Source organism: Mercenaria mercenaria, chromosome 16 (genome assembly GCF_021730395.1).
Source record: "Mercenaria mercenaria strain notata chromosome 16, MADL_Memer_1, whole genome shotgun sequence".
Lineage (NCBI taxonomy): Eukaryota > Metazoa > Mollusca > Bivalvia > Venerida > Veneridae > Mercenaria > Mercenaria mercenaria.
Window position 1 is genome coordinate 46,610,292 of NC_069376.1, and position 18,935 is coordinate 46,629,226.

Genomic DNA, 18,935 nt, shown 5'->3' on the forward strand with positions numbered 1-18,935 from the left:
ATGGGCTGCTTGTGCTAGTCTGTCACATTGTTGTCATAAAGAATGGGATTTTTACAGACATTACTTTGTACAAATCTTCCAAACAATGAAATGGATTGTCGCGAGCAAGCACTAAGGCCAATGTCACACCTCAAAGGTTGACTTGGTGTGTTTCTGGTCCTGTCCATAATTCTGCCAATAATTAAGAGTTAATGTTCCACATAACATGACGACGTGTCGCGCCCTATCTCAAGGGTTACAATTGGAATTGTGTATGTTAATACATTTTGCACTAGCCTGATTGCAAGTTGAATTGATTTAATACGATCACGAATAGTATTGGAAACAGTAATAGCGCTTTCTATAAATGTTGCTTTAAACACATTTACTGATAAAAAACCGAGTGTTGCAGATCCTCTGTTTTCAAAAACTTTTAAGCGCAAAGATAATGTGTCATTTTCTGATACATCTCATGCTGAAGATGCAGCCTGGTTAGGTAATGAATGTAAAGTTTCAAACGCAAAGTATTTATATTTTTGTGTGCTTTTAATTGCTATAAAATTAACGTTACTAAAGAGCATTTTTGTAACAATGAGTAAAAAAGATCTGATAAGATAAAAAAAGAAGAAAGTAATTAAAAAAAATACCGCGAAATGAACAATCTAAGGTTTTGTTGATCTAAAAAAATTTGAGCGTTTTTCGGCGTTAGCTGAATAACATGGATTTTGACATAGATTTTGTAGTAATCGGGACACGGAACAGGTGCGCGATGAGAAGATAAACCATTTATTAAGTCCTTAAATAACATTGAATATCAAAAGGCACATATTAAATGGAACATAGTTAGTAATTTTGTTACACTAAAATAAAATCATTTATTCTAAATTTAAAGTTTTTAGTAATTTATCACCGCAAAACAAATCGAAAGTAAACTTATTCCCCCGTTGCGTACCTCGCTTACAGATGAATGAGTGCTGTAGAGTCAGTGTACCCGGTTTCGGACTGTACGCGGTTTCGCACACACGGCAAATCCGTGTTCTTCGTGAAAATAAAGCAGGAAATTTGTTATTATTTCACGAAACTTTTTGTTATTATTTCACGAAACTGAGTTATTCCCTAAATAATTTGACACCAGGGGTTTTCCCCACTAGAGCCTCGCTATGGCAAGTGCAGACGAAAACAATAACAACACCAATGGATGCCAGTAGGTCAGCTGAAAAGTCTTAAATTTCATGAAAGTAATGACTTTGCAAACAGCAACAAATTAAATTTAAAAATCACTATTCCATCATATATTATGTAAGTATTTACCTGTAAGTTTACCCAGATAAAAAGGATGTCAACATTTGTTGAAGGTCTCCAAATCTGCAAAGGTTTAATTTGTTTGGCTTTACGTTTTTTTTAAACTGAGAACGTAATCAAGTAATTAGAGTTATGGAGGTCCCTAGTGATTTAAAAGCTAGGGTTTTATTTTCATGCAACTGCTTTAGCCCTTTTCCAGTCCAACTAATTGTATGTTGGTCGACATATTGTGCTAGTGGGTTACTTATAGGGAATTCTGACTCAAGAAGAAATTATATCAAAATCAGCCCAGAACGTCAACTCATTTTGATCTTCTGTCACTGAAAGGATACCTACTGATCATTCAAATTTGCTGCATAGTTGAAATATTTGCAAATGAATAATGTGTTCGTATATGCCAGGGCCGGATCCAGGACTGACCCGCCACCCCCACGTTGGTTGAGAAGTGAGCATACTCATCAAAGATCACCCTATTATTTTGGCAAAGGAATATTTTTTAAAATTTAGACACAGAAACGCACCAGAGGCCACCATTTCGTACCTGTATTTCAAAATTTTCCCCCTGACCCCCATTCAACAGGGTAGTAACTCCTCCATTCCTCAAAATCGAGACCTAAAATGCATCAGAGGCCACCATTTCATGCCTGTATTTCAAACATTTCCAGGGGAGACCCCACTGACGAGTAACCCCTCCATTACCTCAAAATGTAGACCTAAAATGCACCAGAGGCCGCCATTTCATGCCTGTGTTTCAAAAATTTCCAGGGGAGAGTCCCTGACCCCTCTAAAATGAGGGGAGTACACCCACCAATAAACACACCAGAGGCCACCATTTCATATCCGTATTTCAAACATTTCCAGGGGGAGACCCCATTGACGAGTGACCCCTCTATTACCTCAAAATTTAGACCTAAAATGAACCAGAGGCCACCATTTTATGCCTGTATTTCACAAACTTCCAGGTGAAAGCCCCCTGACCCCGCCCCCACCCCACTCCTAAAGTGAGGAAAGTACACCACCAATAAATGCACCAGAGGACCACATTTCATACCTGTATTTCAAAATACAAATCCGGAGGAAGACCCCCTGACCAATCCCCACCCCCTAACATGGGCAAAGGCCTCCCCTCCAATATCTCGCTATATACCTCGGCGGTGACATTTTAGATCTAGACTGGTGCCCCCAACCCCCATTCGAAAATTTCTGAATCCGGGTCTGGATGCATATCCAAATATTTTCTGTCTGTACATCCTGTTTAATTCAGAATTTTTCATGCGGAAATGAAATTTTTGTGGGCGATTTTTTTAATTAGTTTGGGTTTTTTTCTGTTTGTTTTGTTTTTGTTAGGTTTAACGTCACACCGACACAATTATAGGTCATATGGCGACTTTCCGGCTGTTTTGTTTGGTCGAGGAAGACCACTTGTGCATTTCTGTACATGATTGCATCACGGGCGGGCACATGAGTAGAACCATCGACCTTCTGTTAGCCAGCTGGGTGGCTTCCTCACATGAAGACTTCAACGTCCCGGTCGAGACTCGAACCCACATCGGTTCGAGGGGCAAGTGATTCGAAGTCCGCGACCTTAACATCTTGGCCACGGAGGCTGTGTACCTATTTCTCAAGTTCTTGAAATAACAATACCGAAATTGTAATTATTTATTCAAAGAACTGAATGCACAGATAACGCACACAGATCGAAGATTTTTATCTTGGGGACGTGAACTTTTGGTACTTATAATGTTTATGTTTGCGTGATATATAAGGAGACGTTAAACGTGACTGTTTTTTATTTCGTTTTTTTTTTTTTTGCTCCATTTGTTTCCTGTGGTATAAGTAATACTAAATGAAGACATCTGAGCTGAAAATTTCATGGTTTTAGCTTTCATTTGCAGAGGAATATCCATCCCACAGAATAATTACCATGCTACCCAAGCAGAAAGTTTTTCTTTTCTGACTTGATTATTACATAAGCTGGTTGAAACGAAAGTAAGAGTTGCGAGAGGAGCGAGCAGAAAGAAAAAGTATACCCTTTTAGTTTCATAGTTTAGTTTACACTAATTTGTTTTAGCTCGATTGTGATGAAAGCTTCAAGATTATTGGAACCACTTTCGAGTCCGCTTCCTGGAAAAATCAGTACTGGTGTCATATGAGAAGTCATGGTCGTGACCCCAGTGGGGCTCGAACCCATGACCCCTGGATAGAGCGGCCGACACCTTATTTACTAGACCACCGCTCCCTGTGCCACTTTTGTATAAGTTATGACGAATGAGCGAGGGAAGCGAGGACATGTTTTTGTGCTTAATACTCAACGCCATATGCATCTCAACATCACTCCACGTGATATTAATAATTATTATTTAATAATATGCGAGCGAAGAGAATTTTTTCACATAAGTGATAGACTTAAACGCAAGTGTTAATTCTGCTCTACTGAGTTTAATAGGGTAGGTCAAAAGCACGATACGTTCATTGCGTGAGAATTATTGTTACCAGGTGGGGACGAACTCGACAAGCACACACACACGCACACACGCACGCACGCACGCACACACACACACACACACACACGAATCATTTAGTTACATTGTGAATGCACAAATATGCGATACTAATTTTAACTTCAATGATCTAGCGCTATAAATAACTTGGGTTTTTTCGGCGCTGTAAATATCACTGGGATTTTAGGTTTGGTAGCTATAAATAAAAGATAAAGGAGTATAAATAAAAGTGATAACGTAATAGTGAGATATTGTAGAAAGCGGAGAGAAAGGATTCACATTTCTTTTATTATTTACTTAGTATAATTTAAATCAATTATGGCTCAGACTGCATTCATCTGTTTTCTCTACATTTTTGCATGGCTGTTTGCAATGGCTTCATTTTTATTACCATACTGGATATCAGGGGAGATTGATGCTGGGGTGAGAAATGTCACAGTTGTGAAAGAGGTCGACAGTGGACTGTTGTGGAAACGACAGACCTACTACATGAAGGCGGACTCCATTCCAGACTCCGATGACTCGTTTGAGGACATTTCCGGCACTAACTTTCGTAAGAATATTAAATGGTTTTAATATCATACTCTTCATTAACGTTTAACTGAAGGTTATTAATCCTATTTGTTTTAATTCAAAAAGATAGAAGTCAATATGCAAGTAAATTTGGGATGCAAGTTTCATCAAACCATCAGAAGTTTCTTTTCTTGTGTAAAGCAATATAATATTTTATTTACGAAATTTCAGATACGGAAGCTGTAAAAATAGTACTGTGGCTTATGGTTACGGGTCTTACGTTGCTGTCATTTAGTCTGGTGTCCTCGGTATGCGTATGGTGTTGTTCTAACAAAGAAAAAGGCGGCAAAGGTCCAGCAAAATTACGCATAATTATAGCAGTCATCATGATTTTTGCAGGTAAAATAGTTTCTGTTAACTTTTTCTTTTGTACAGCTAACATAGGAAGTTCACGTGATCGGAGTAGACCTTGCATTTTAGCGAATGGAATAGTGATTTTTATTTTCCAGTGCGGATATTCTAAAAATGTTTTTTTAAGCATATATAGTAGAGGATAATACATGCAGGTCTCATACTCTTATAATGCAGAATGTGTCACTTTAAATATCTGACTAAAGAAAATGTAAGTTATGTTCTACTTTAAAGATATTTCTATTTTCAGGCGGTTTTATTTTAAGCGGACCAATCATATATTACAAGCACGTTACAGGGGACTACGGCGTTAAAAAGGAACATATTGGTTTGAGCTGTTGGCTTGCTCTGACGTCAGCTGTGATAACTTTCCTAACAGGTGTTCTGACATTTATCAAAGGTTGTCGTTCTCTACGGGATGACCATCTTTAATAAATATGTCCTCAAGTTTGGCCTAAAATACACGCGATCAATCACTGAAACTTTCACAAAAGATGAAAAGTGTAGTAACAGAAGTGAACCAGCTAACGTTTTAACATAATGAAAGACATCACCATGCAATAGACAGTTTTATTAAAATGTTGCTACGCCTTAGAGAAGGGAGAAAATGAAAGTATATAAGTTTTGGAGTAGACTGCTACAGATGCAATATTGGAGTGTTTGTTTGGTGGGTTTGAAACCGTTTCCCTGAAATAAAACAGTTATTTAAACAAACGGTCATTTATCCTAACCAGTGTTCATGGATTCTACACCGGTACCACTTTGTTCTCCGCAAGTTACTGTCAACTTCCCCACATGTATCAGGCGTGGAGGATGAATGGTTTTAGGGTGCTACATTTGTAATTGGAAAATTTGCGCATTTATGTTGTCAGACTTTCCCCCTAAAATAATTAGTGTTTTAGCACGATTAGTGTTTATTGTTTGTTGATGTGTCTTGATTAGAATATTTATTTTTTTTTTTAAATTATAAATTATGATAATTTGAATTGAATCTAATTCTTACACAGGGTTCTCTGTCAGATCGCCATGGAGAACATACGCTACGCACGCGGATCAAACTCTTGAGCCTTGGGCTTTACCTATTGTTCTACCAAGGCGGAAAAAGTATATGTAGATGCAAAATGGTCTATATGATAGAACGATACCATTTACGGCATGTACCTATGCATTTTGTAATAACTCAGTATCTCAGTAAGATTTTTTTAAACTCAAGAAGCGATTATTGCACGTGAGCTCGAGTACCAGTCAACAGTGTACCCCCATACGTGACCAGTGCTCGGTTAAAGTATAAAACTGAGTTTGAAGATCAGGCCCGGAAAGACATTCGGAATGACATTGGTCATTTCCAATTTGTACTCAGAAAGAACCAAGCAGAATTTGGAGATTTTTGACTTTTGATTAAAAGAAAACGGAATTGAGAGTACAAAAATACTAAAGATTCGAATGGCTTAGTTTGAACTTCTACAATACATGAACCTGCAATGTATAAGGATATAGATATGTTTAAAACATTTGAGCAGATCTTATATTTATGAGTTTTCTGCATGTAAGGAGAACTGTATTACTTTCTTGTTATTGTATCAAATTACATTTTCATTCACATGTAATTCTTTTTGCATATATTTAAAGATATGATACATTGACTTATAATTGTTCAATTGTCTTTGTTTGGTTCTTACAAATAAATGACGTGTTTCAACAGTATTTTAATTCTTCATATCCAATTCACTTCGAAATGCATTTTCTTACATGTCTTTCGACTTGCATTTTCCGTAACTGCTCATGAACAGACTCGATCAAACCGAGTCTGCAATTTTTACTGTTTGCCTTGTTCTCGGTGCTTCCGAGGGATCTACTTTTCAGATGTTATTAGTTATGTGATTCCAGCAAGTACATAGCTGTAATGAAGATAAACTTGTATGTCCTGGAAGTCTAGTATCGGTGATTCTGAAATTATTACTGTTGATGGGAGATGCGTCAGTCGCTTCTGAACAACTCGCCCTATTCCCACGTAGGTGTTGTGGCAGTCGCTTCTGAACAACTCGCCCTATTCCCACGTAGGTGTTGTGGCAGTCGCTTCTGAACAACTCGCCCTATTCCCACGTAGGTGTTGTGGCAGCCGCCAGCTGAACAACTCGCCCTATTTCCACGTTGGTCTTGTGGCAGTCGCCAACTGAACAACTCGCCCTATATCTAAAATGTTTTTTTTTAAATACTCGGCGTGACTTGACATCGTGTCGCTAACTGAACAATAATGCAAGTTGAAAGAAGGTGGGAAGTAATAAGGAATTTGTAAGCCGATGCTACTTTTCTTTTTTAAGTTGCTTACAACAGCCACTACTTACTGTTTTGTTACTTTTCACACACATGCACGTACGCACGTACGCATACACATGCACCCAGATTTAGGTAACTGCGCTATCGTCTCGAGTGAGAAAGTAGGAGGGCTTACACATAATATCGAACTCTATTTCTGTCATCCAATTTTTATCCATTCAATCATTTAAATTGTTCAAAACTGTTGTAACATTTCGCAGCACGATTTGGCAAATGACGACATTAACCCTTATCATGCCGGACATGACTGAATCTGCCTTTGCGACCAGTGTAGATCATAATCAGCTTGCATATCTGAGCAGTCTGATCATGATCTGCACTGTTTATATTCAGTCAGTATCTATTTGGTAAGCACCCCTTTTAACAGTTAATGGTACTGTCCAAACTGAAAAATCGACAAGTTCATTATAGTACTTCAGGCGGGTAAGGGTTAAAACGCAGTTTTAAGCACGCTTTGAGGCAGTTCTTTTTCATGGGAGTTCTGCATTTTTAGTAGCATGAAACTATTACCTAATTTCATATAAGTTTTATTTTTCATGTCTGTTACGTGGTTGTTTTCATCTGGTTTTTAGCTAGAATTCCGATACCCAAAGGCAGCAATATAATTTTTTTCTGATACACCGCATTATTGGCGGGAACATTCTGTTAAAGCTTGTTACAATCGGGACAAGATCAGATAGAAACAAGCACCCACAAGGAGAGCGGTGGTCTAGTGGATAATGTGCCGGCCGCTCAGTCCAGGGGTCTTGGGTTTGAGCCCCACTGGCGTCACGACTATGACTACTCATATGACATCAGTACTGTTTTTTTCTAGGAAGCGGGCTCGAGAGTGGTTCCAATAAGCTTGATCGAACTAAAACAAAATGCACGATCACATGTCCTGAAATGAGACCGTGTTTTGAAGAGTATTGTCTTTTGATTGCCAAATTGTTTAAATTTGATTGTTTCACTTTACATCATCAAACCAGTGTAAAGTCAAGATTATCAGGATAAGAGAGATTAACAAAAATCGATACTCGCGTTAAGATGATGTAAAGGGAAACAATCAAATTTAGTCAATTAGGGGTATGGTAACATCATGGAATACAACTTTATACACAAGCAGGGTTTATACCTTGCCCGGGGCTATTTGCAGTATACAAAACATTGTAATTTCTTCAAATTGGTGATTATGAATGATAACCGGGTTTTGTTTCAAAGTTGAGTGCCAGGAAGCATGTTATTCCCATTACTCGGCGTAACTTTTAAATATGTATTTAATCTTTTGATTATATCTTTTAAAGGCAAAAATATATGTGAATCATAAATTTAAAGCTGATGAATTAAAAAAAAAATTTAAAATTTAAATATTTTTTGGCAAAAAAAAAACAACAACACAAAACTGTTTTTATATTGAAACAAGATTTAATACTGATTGCAGCGCTGCAAACACAGTTCTGTAAATATTTCATTTTTCGATGATTTTCTAGATTTAAATCAATATATGATTGTATAATTCATTGAATAATAAGCATAGTACATGATTAAAGTTTGTATTACAGCAGTTTGACAAAATATAACATATATCTTATTTTTTCTATTTTGTAGTTTAAACATATTTTATTGCTTAACGGTATAATACATATATATAATACAGCAACATATAGATATTAACAATCAATTTAATTATAGCAATAGGGTCACGGCCCTTCCCTTTTTCTATTGCGTACACATTTTCGGAAAGTAGGTAATATATGGTATTCCGATGGCATTTTTGTAATAAGTTACGTAAATGCGGATGAGTTTTGGTTTTTCAGCGCTCTATAAATAACCTGGGATTTTCCCACGCTTTAAATATCCGATCTGGGTTTTTATGTTCGGTAGCTATGAATTAAAATGATTACGCATCATTTTTATTACCGTGATACCATATTATCAGGTGGATCTTTAAGATATTAATGAGATAGGAACGGTTTACTTGATTGTATTTATTATTTCCCCAGCAATTCATTGAATATCTGAAACTGAAACTACAAATAAAAAATGTTAGTATCTTATATAACGTATTACAAAATCTTCTTTTTTTCTTTCCGATACGGAAGCTGTTAAATCTGTACTTTGGCTGATTATAACAGGCATTTAATCTAGTGTCATCAGTGTGCGTGCGTTTTGTGCTTACAAAGAAACAGGCGACAAAGAGGCACAAATTATAGCAGCCAGGTAAATTAGTTTTTGTTCGCCGTTGGTGGAAGCAGCTCATAGATTCGGACACCGCTTTGTAAACAATCGAGCGTCTTTTTAAATTTCAGCTTTAAATGTGGTGCTCTGTTGTGTTTGCGGTGCTGCTTTTAACGGTATATATGGTTGTTTAGTTTAAACATATTTAGTTCGAAATCAACAGCATTTTACAAGTATACAAATATTACACAAGTAAAAAGGGGATTTGAACGAAAGAAAAAACTTATACATAGTTCCTCTCCCTAAACGCGATTGTTTCAACTCGCTGGTCCTTTTATCATTAATTATCATGTGGTAATTCGGTGCTTTTAGCTTTATTTGCGTTGATATCAAGATATTATGCCTTATGGTTAAACGACATCGTGAGATCTAGTTTATCATGAAAAGCGCAAGCATTGCCGAAAACATTTGGATTTGAAAGAATGCCGCCACGAATCTACGATCCACGGCCGCTTATTTTCGTAATATTCCGACCTCATGCTGTAGTGTGCTCATATTGTTAGTTGCACCGCATATCCTTAGGACGGCCAGCACATGTTTATGCAATCTCGCCAGGCATATATTATGTTTTTGACAACACAGAAAATGACGTCACTCGACCTTCAGCTATTTCCGGAAGTAAAGAAAATGAAAGTAGAAATGAAAGCCGTATTTTGATTCGTAGATAGTCAGGGGTCACGCGCAGGGGTCACCCCGTCTAAATGTATGCGCGTGGACTTTTATTTTTACTATTGGGGAGTCAATTTTCAGCACTTTCTTACGAATTGAAATTACCTGGGCTTTAGTACGGCATGTCAGCTTTTCATCTACGAAAAGATATTTGAGCTCGAGATAAACACAAATCCCATAGGGGTCCGTAACGGACCAAGGGTACATTGATAATTTTGGAACTTCATCAAATCGTTCAAAAGGTCATTTTTGATGTTGTCTGAGAGTGTCAGTATATGCCTCGGATGTAAGATATAACCGTATTTGAGAGCTGCAGACCTAGACATTTCAGAAATATTTTCAAAATAAATTTCGTGCAATAAATGTTGTTTCTGCGGAAGCGTGAAAGGGCCATCAGACGCTAATACGTTTTAGTACGTAAAGGCTGCGGAAAGGATATATAAAATTGAAAGAACCGGATAAAAATATAAAGGTATAGCATATACAATTAAAAGATACTATGTTTACCGTTGAAAGCACCACAATGCGCCACATATAGAGTTTAAAAGCACTGCATAATTATACAGTTGTTTGCAACTGAAATAACAGCATGTAAATTTAAAAGTGACCTTATATACAGATAAAGATACTGCACATGTAACTGAAAGGACAGCACCACCACAAATAAGGGTAAAAGAATCGCACACTACATATTAAGTGAACACCAAATATACAGCTAAAAACTCTGCACACAAAGTTATTCCGATACAAAGTTATTAGCACATCATATGCAATTGAAAACACCGCATATATGACTGTAATGCACCACATATTGAGATGAAAGAACTGCATATAAAGTTAAAAAGACGGCAAATACAAATAGAATCACCACAAACATAGTTGACAGATACAGCATAAGGCGTCATATAAACACCAAAAGACAGCTAGGGCGTTCCATATCTAACACGATTTAAATGAAACTGCCAAGATAATAGTTTGCTATTGAATGATGCAGTCAAATTACTTCCAAAATGAATTTAAATGTTCGTTTAAGCGTATCTGGGGATGGGATGGGATGTTTCAGCTGAGCTGGGTGGGGTGGGTTAAAGACAGAATAGTTGGTTCTTGCTAAATAATGTAAGACAATTTTGAAAAACGGTCTCATGAAATCAAACAATGTTACAAAAAGTTTTTATCGAACGCATATTACAATTTTACGATTGTGAATCTTGTGACAAACTGCGCTAGTCATGTCTGGCTGACTGTTGGTCACAAAAGTGTTTTCAGAAAAAATCTCCAGTTTCAACCAAACTTTAAGGAAGGAATAGTACATGTACCAGGTATATTTACATTGATCTGTTGGCGGAGTTATTACACTGTAAAGTTAGTTTTACAAATAAAGATAATAGAAAGTACTTCGGTTCAACCTCCCAGTAAAATGTTAGAACTACTCTAAACTTCATCCAAACTTAAAGGAATGCAATATCAAGCATATTATAGTGTTATGGTTCTTATGCCACCCCCGTCCCCCTTCCCCCGCACACACACACACACGCACGCACCACCACGCACAGCACACATACAACATTTAGCTAAGTTACAGTACATTTCGCAAGGCTAGCAGTATAACGGCCATTGCATTATAACTGATCACAATTCACAATAAGAGCAATCAGCATATATAGTGTATGGTCTATGCCACCCGTCCCCTTCCGCACCACACCAACCCACGCACGCACCAACGCACCACAAGCCACACACAACATTTAGCTATAGTTTTACAGTACATTTTCTGCAGAAATGGCTTTAGCAGTATTAACGGCCTATTGCATTTATAGCATATATCATTGTCAAATGTTCTGGGTTCCGTTTTCATAAAACTTATTGATTTATGAATTTGTTATATATAGGTAATATGTCAATGGAATAATCTAAACAGGTAATTTTCTATAAATAGTGTTAAGGATTTTTCAAAAAATGATTAGATATCAGTCGAATACAGTCTGTCAATAAGAAAATGGATTCAGCTAAGCTTATTCTGTTAGTGTCACTGATATTTCACTCAGTAGCATTTTTATCGGGTGTGATTTCTCTAGGTTTGCCTCTATGGGTTGTGACGGAGAATAACGAAGGACCTCTGAACGTTAACGTGATGAGGAAAACATACGGTGGACTGTGGATAAAGCGTGATACAATCGAACTACAGAGAGTAAATTCTTCACAAGATCAGTGGGATGAGTCATGGAAATCAGTTCATGGATCACCTTTAGGTAGAGTATACAGATTGATAATTATGGTGTTAATCTTTAATGAATTCACTTTATTTATACCACATGCTGTTGTCATGAACCGTTCGGGAGATGTATCAATTTTTTAAAGTAGTCTTAAAATCTATACATCTAAGCTAAAGGTTCAATGTTTATTTCATTTTTTTTTTTAAAGAATAATCGGGTCATCTCGTACATTTGATACAAAAGGTAGGAGTTTCGACGGTGTGGTATTAAACATATTGTTTATTCGGCGATATATTTTACCAGGCTTTCATGAGAGGACAAATGAATATGATATTTTTTGCAGATACAGATGATGTTACAGCTGTCAAGGGAACGTTGATACCCGGCCTGGTCTTCTTGTTCGTCAGTCTGTTTTCCTCGTTCAGCGTCTGTTGCTGCTCTAACAAAAATCATGCACATCTTCGAACGAAAATCACCTGTGGGACAATATTTTCAACATTTATATCAGGTGGTGGTTTTGTTCCTAGAGTTATAGAATATTAATGAAAATATTCGCGGAAATGATTTATAACTTTAACATTGAGTCAACACGTCGGTAGAGAAATATTTTGTTTCAGAATGGAACGAACCTTGTCGGCTAGAAAGCGTCTGTTGCGTTTACCATTCGTGTTGTGTTTGTATGCTCAACGTAGTTTTCTGTATGCTCAACCTAGTGTTCGTTAAGCTCAGCGTAGTGTTCTGTATGCTCAACCTAGTGTTCAGTATGCTCAACCTAGTGTTCTGTATGCTCAACGTAGTTTTCTGTATGTTCAACCTAGTGTTCTTTAAGCTCAGCGTAGTGTTCTGTATGCTCAACCTAGTGTTCAGTATGCTCAACCTAGTGTTCTGTATGCTCAACGTAGTTTTCTGTATGCTCAACCTAGTGTTCTTTAAGCTCAGCGTAGTGTTCTGTATGCTCAACCTAGTGTTCAGTATGCTCAACCTAGTGTTCTGTATGCTCAACCTAGTGTTCAGTATGCTCAACCTAGTGTTTTTTAAGCTCAGCGTAGTGCTCTGTATGCTCAACCTAGTGTTCTTTAAGCTCAGCGTAGTGTTCTGTATGCTCAACCTAGTGTTCAGTATGCTCAACCTAGTGTTCTTTAAGCTCAGCGTAGTGTTCTGTATGCTCAACCTAGTGTTCTTTAAGCTCAGCGTAGTGTTCAGTATGCTCAGCCTAGTGTTCTTTAAGCTCAGCGTAGTGTTCTGTATGCTCAACCTAGTGTTCAGTATGCTCAACGTAGTTTTCTGTATGCTCAACCTATTGTTCAGTATGCTCAACCTAGTGTTCTTTAAGCTCAGCGTAGTGTTCTGTATGCTCAACCTAGTGTTCAGTATGCTCAACGTAGTTTTCTGTATGCTCAACCTAGTTTTCTTTAAGCTCAGCGTAGTGTTCTGTATGCACAACCTAGTGTTCAGTATGCTCAACCTAGTGTTCTGTATGCTCAACCTAATGTTCTTTAAGCTCAGCGTAGTGTTCAGTTTGCTCAACCTAGTGTTCTTTAAGCTCAGCGTAGTGTTCTGTATGCTCAACCTAGTGTTCAGTATGCTCAACGTAGTTTTCTGTATGCTCAACCTAGTGTTCAGTATGCTCAACCTAGTGTTCTTTAAGCTCAGCGTAGTGTTCTGTATGCTCAACCTAGTGTTCAGTATGCTCAACGTAGTTTTCTGTATGCTGAACCTAGTGTTCTTTAAGCTCAGCGTAGTGTTCTGTATGCACAACCTAGTGTTCATTATGCTCAACCTAGTGTTCTGTATGCTCAACCTAGTGTTCTTTAAGCTCAACGTAGTGTTCTGTATGCTCAACCTAGATTTCTGTATGCTCAACCAAGTGTTCTTTAAGCTCAGCGTAGTGTTCTGTATGCTCAACCTAGTGTTCAGTATGCTCAGCGTAGTTTTCTGTATGCTCAACCTAGTGTTCAGTATGCTCAACCTAGTGTTCTTTAAGCTCAGCGTAGTGTTCTGTATGCTTAACCTAGTGTTCAGTATGCTCAACGTAGTTTTCTGTATGCTCAACCTAGTGTTCTTTAAGCTCAGCGTAGTGTTCTGTATGCACAACCTAGTGTTCAGTATGCTCAACCTAGTGTTCTGTATGCTCAACCTAGTGTTCTTTAAGCTCAACGTAGTGTTCTGTATGCTCAACCTAGATTTCTGTATGCTCAACCTAGAGTTCGGTTCTGTATGCGCACTCTAGTGTTCTGTATGCTCAACCTAGAGTTCTATATGCTCAACCTAGTGTTCTGTATGCTCAACCTATAGTTCTATATGCTCAACCTAGTGTTCTGTATGCTCTACCTAGAGTTCTGTAAGTTGAACCTAGTGTTCCTGAATTTCGTACCAGTACTGTAGCCGCTCTTATAAAATCATCTTCGCCCATGAGACGGCATACTAATAACTTTATACATGTACTCAAACTTTCACAGAAAAGATCAGTTTCCGCCGGAAATCACTCTTGTGATATTCAGATTGCTTAACTAACCAGACGGGTTCGAGGGGAAACCGAGTAACTAAAATTATATTTGAAAAAAAAAGTTATCCTTCTGACATTTTGAATGTGTTGTTATATGTGATATGACAAAATCAATTTTAGTCTGAATAATTTGACATACGTTGTTGCAATTTTTGTATCATTATATTTTACGTTTACCTACTTTTGTTTTCAGTTGTTTTAATCACCACTGGGCCTATCCTTTACGCTACGAAAATTATAAAAGGCTATGATTTTGACAAGAAACAATTAGATGTTGGATTTTGGTTCGCTGTGGTATCAGCAATATCAGCGGGCCTGGCTTGCTGTCTTACTGTAGCATCCTACATCAGCTACCGTCGAAAGAAAGAAAAACGCAGCTCTAGCACGGCAACGAGAAGGCAAACAGACAATGGTCTTGAAAAGTTTTAAAAAAAAGAGAAATTTAGGATGAAAAATCATTCACCCGTCTTTTGGCAAAGGCTATGCGTCACATGCGAGTATTCGTAATCCGCCAAAACTCTTCAAACTCTTGACAGGGAAGGTACCTGAAAAAAAATAATGAAATTATATTATCATTGGATAATTTTGAAGATTCTTCTAACTCTATAAGTCTAATCTTCACCTATGGACCAACGTTTATCATCATGTACAGCGCAGAATGAGTTTGCCTTTCATCTAGAGATGGAGTGACCAGCTGTACTTTGACCAAAAGTTTTTATCCAGCAAAGAGAAATATTGAACATGAATGAAAGATTACTGAAAAAGATATATTGTTTTAACATAAGGATATTTCATACTGAATTTATCAAACGAGTTGAATAAAATAATAATATGCTTTACCGTGATGTAGAAAGATACAAAGGGGCCTCCGTGGCCGAGTGGTTAAGGTCGCTGACTTCAAATCACTTGCCCCTCATCGATGAGGGTTCAAGCCTCACTCGGGGCGTTGAATTCTTCATGTGAGGAAGCCATCCAGCTGGCTTACGGAAGGTCGGTGGTTCTACCCAGGTGCCCGCTCGTGATGAAATAATGCACGGAGGGGCACCTGGGGTCTTCCTCCACCATTAAAGCTGGAAAGTCGCCATATGACCGATCATGTGTCGGTGCGAAGTTAAATCCAAAAAAAAAAAAGATACAAATGCACTATTCTTTTTATTACATGTTAGTTCTACCTGCTGAAACATCAAAAATTGCTTCTTTCCATCTTATTATAGACTAACCGGTTCAACAATCGTCTCCTATACTTAGTACGACATCAACGTCAGAGTGTTATTACATTAGTTTATTCCATGAATACCTATAAATAGTGAGACATTTTTGCTGGAACTTCTATCTCCTGTTATCGTATTGTTTGACGCGTTATCACATTAACATAACTTCAACCGCGACCATTATCGATAATAACCCAGACGTTAGCGCGGTTTACGTTCGTATGAAATGACGTAATAACGGTTCAAAGAGGAAAGACAGCCAATTATTCAGTTTTAGCTTTTGTTATATATACTTTAATCAGTTCTGTTAAAGTACGGCTTGTATGTCACATGTAAATATAAATAGGCAGAAAACAAATTCCGTGTTATGCTGTGTTGAAATCAAAGCCCATATTATGCGTGTGTCCAAACTTCTTTCATTAATATTCGTGACTCATGAAGAAAAACTTTTTTTAAGGTGAAAAACGAGCCATATAGGTTTCCCGTTCTTACATAAAATAGTAACTATTTTCCTATTATTTTTAACAGTTTATTTTGCTTGTAGATCAATAAATCTCATATATAAAAGAAGCGCTGTAATCTAGCGTGCGTGAACAAAAATGACGTTATGACGTTCCAAAGACGAACTTAATGAAAGAGTTCCGATTTAAAATGTAACTCGTTACGTTACGGTACGGTTTGTTTTTGTAAAATACTTTTTTGAATATGGAGGTTTATAATAAAAGGGCCTAAGCTCTATTTCCCTCTAACGACACGACGTCGATCACGTGGTACACACATGTATGCATCATGACTTAGTTTTCGTTGTTCAATCTTCGGCAATATTTTCGAATCGTTACAAATGTTAATTTGTGACTTTATACGGATACTTTAAAATGATATTAATAACACTAATTAATGTGAATCTTAAAGGAAAAGAAAAGATGATTTCACTTATTATTTGAAGCATGTGAACAAGTGACTTTAAACATGGACTTAAATACATTTGAAAATCTTGCGCTTCCATCTAAACTAGATTCTCAATAGTTCTTGTTCGTTAATTCAAATTGCAGCTTTTCTGAAGCGAAAATGAAACAAATGTAGACAAAAGTGTATGGTTACCAGTCCAAAACCTAATAAAGCGGAAGTAGAACCACATTCTTATTACATGTAAAAGTGAAGATGAATGAACTGCTCATAAGATTTCTGATTCCATATGATATTTTGTCGGTTATTTTTTCAATTGTCAACACATATCTTCGTCTTGTTAATTGTGTTATGTTCTGTTCTGTTCTGTTATGGTAATTCTATCGTAAAACACCTCAACGCTGTAGCTGATGTACCAATTATCTTGAAATCTATTACTGACAATTGTACATGCATTATTTTAGTTATTCAACCCACTAGTCTTCTTTTTGTTGTCTTCCTCGGGCGTTTCCCTGATTGCACAGATTGGATTGTTACTATATTGGGATGTCAACAAACATTGTTTGTGCCAAAGAAAAAATACATTTGAATTTTACATATGACTTGACTTGAGTAGGATCCCTTAAACCTCTTTAAAAGATAACTTACATAATTCAAATATTCAGATGAGTTGTTCAACTCTTTTGTTATTCATTCAACCGTTTTATAAACAAAATGTATAGAACGTCTATTAAATAGGACAACCTAAGTGTTATGAAAACGACAAATTTGTCCCGTTTACAAGTGAGTTTCGGTTTATTTCAGTAGATGATAAGTTTAGATTAAAATACTAGACCAAATCAGAGTTGATGTATACATTAAAAAAACGTCAAGTTTTTCTACTCATACTTTTCATAAAATGAAGATTATTTTTGTAAAATGACTGAAAACCGGAAAATTGATAGCCACTCTGGAAGATATATACTGGCTGTTCCCAAAGTTCTGTTGGTTTCGGACCTCTCAGCTTGCCACATCTTAGATTTATGCAAAACAACGATAAAGAATCATTAAAACATCCGTTCGGCATAAAAATTCGCAAAAATGGACAAATTAAGATCTGCTTACTTTTCACCAATAGTATAGGTATTATTTGTTTTCATTTAATCTTAAATATTAATACAACATCAATTCATCCATACTGATTTTTTTTTTTTTTTTTTTTTTTGCATATCGGACATGCATTTCCAGTGATATTACCCATGCCGGCAAGACCCATCTGACACCCATGCCAGATGACTCTCGTGCTGTTAACGGCAACTAGCGATTCATGCATTGATCATATATATTGTTTATGTAAAATGCGAAAAAAATCAGGTACCTTGTAATATCTAGTTTCTCTCCGTTCCTTGTAGTATATTTCTCGATTCAAACTAGTTATTTTACGGTAAGAACGTACTGTTACGCTTCAAACGATAAAACTGAAGTGGAACTTTGTTATTGTGCGTCACTGAAACGTCTTGACGTCACTTATGCTTTCGGACGTTAATTTCACGCCTTTTTAGTTACTATAAGTATGTACTATAAGAAAGAGACTTACAAAGAACGTATTTCTATTTGCTTTATTTATTCAAGTATTTGTAAAATACGGTATGCAAGAATCTGTCAGAATAAAAAGCTTATAATGTATACGACATGCAAGCTTCATTACCGCCCAATGCGCAGGTGCCCTCGGGACGGATATTTCTATCCGATTCGTAAACACATGACTGATATTTTTCTTGCATATCATATTTATTCTAATAATTATAATAGATTAGCAACTATTTCTGTGGTTTGGTGTTAAGCTTCTAAACAGCTTGATAGCTTTCTGATATGAATGAATTCTACACGAACAGGTCAGCACCACGGAGACCCAGGAAGACAACGTTTACATGTTACAGTAGAATTTATCGAGCAGGAGAGTAGAAAATTTCTAAAAATACATATCTCCGGCTAACTCACATTGTGCCTGCTTGTTTCTTTTACCATTTGCTCACTTGATTATTTTGATTTTGGTCACCGTCAAGACAAGATAAATAACATTGCACGATAAGCTCGTTAAGGTTTTGAACCGACATTGTCATTTTTACCAGAAAAGTTACATTTTGATCGCTATTATCTTTTGTGACAAATTCGATTCTGATGATCGTTT

At 36.9% G+C, this 18,935-nt stretch overlaps 2 protein-coding genes across 3 annotated transcripts; both read left to right on the forward strand.

Moving 5' to 3' along the window:
- The first annotated feature begins 4,027 nt into the window (after positions 1-4,027).
- On the forward strand, positions 4,028-6,410 carry LOC123541195 (uncharacterized). Its single transcript, XM_045326611.2, has 3 exons — positions 4,028-4,335; positions 4,527-4,694; positions 4,957-6,410. The coding sequence occupies exons 1-3, from the start codon at positions 4,101-4,103 to the stop codon at positions 5,136-5,138; spliced, it is 585 nt and encodes a 194-aa protein (XP_045182546.2). The 5' UTR covers positions 4,028-4,100; the 3' UTR covers positions 5,139-6,410.
- Positions 6,411-8,965: 2,555 nt separating this feature from the next.
- LOC123541191 (uncharacterized) lies at positions 8,966-17,214 on the forward strand. 2 transcript variants are annotated; one of them, XM_045326605.2, is made up of 4 exons: positions 8,966-9,242; positions 12,005-12,178; positions 12,486-12,650; positions 14,842-17,214. In XM_045326605.2, exons 2-4 carry the CDS (start codon positions 12,061-12,063, stop codon positions 15,075-15,077), a joined length of 519 nt encoding a protein of 172 aa, XP_045182540.2. In that variant the 5' UTR covers positions 8,966-9,242; positions 12,005-12,060; the 3' UTR covers positions 15,078-17,214. The 2 variants fall into 2 exon arrangements, with proteins under 2 accessions (XP_045182540.2, XP_045182539.2); XM_045326604.2 differs by lacking the exon at positions 8,966-9,242 and having other exon boundaries at positions 11,906-12,178.
- Positions 17,215-18,935: the final 1,721 nt, after the last annotated feature.

What these genes read in the sequence shown, in the direction of transcription:
- LOC123541191 (XM_045326604.2), top strand. Translation starts at nt 11,926, where the DNA reads ATGGATTCAGCTAAGCTTATTCTGTTAGTGTCACTGATATTTCACTCA. An exon ending in AGTTCATGGATCACCTTTAG is followed by an intron (nt 12,179 to 12,485) that starts GTAGAGTATACA and finishes TATTTTTTGCAG; the next exon opens with ATACAGATGATGTTACAGCT. An exon ending in ATTTTCAACATTTATATCAG is followed by an intron (nt 12,651 to 14,841) that starts GTGGTGGTTTTG and finishes TTTTGTTTTCAG; the next exon opens with TTGTTTTAATCACCACTGGG.
- LOC123541195 (XM_045326611.2), top strand. Translation starts at nt 4,101, where the DNA reads ATGGCTCAGACTGCATTCATCTGTTTTCTCTACATTTTTGCATGGCTG. An exon ending in CATTTCCGGCACTAACTTTC is followed by an intron (nt 4,336 to 4,526) that starts GTAAGAATATTA and finishes ACGAAATTTCAG; the next exon opens with ATACGGAAGCTGTAAAAATA. An exon ending in AGTCATCATGATTTTTGCAG is followed by an intron (nt 4,695 to 4,956) that starts GTAAAATAGTTT and finishes TTCTATTTTCAG; the next exon opens with GCGGTTTTATTTTAAGCGGA.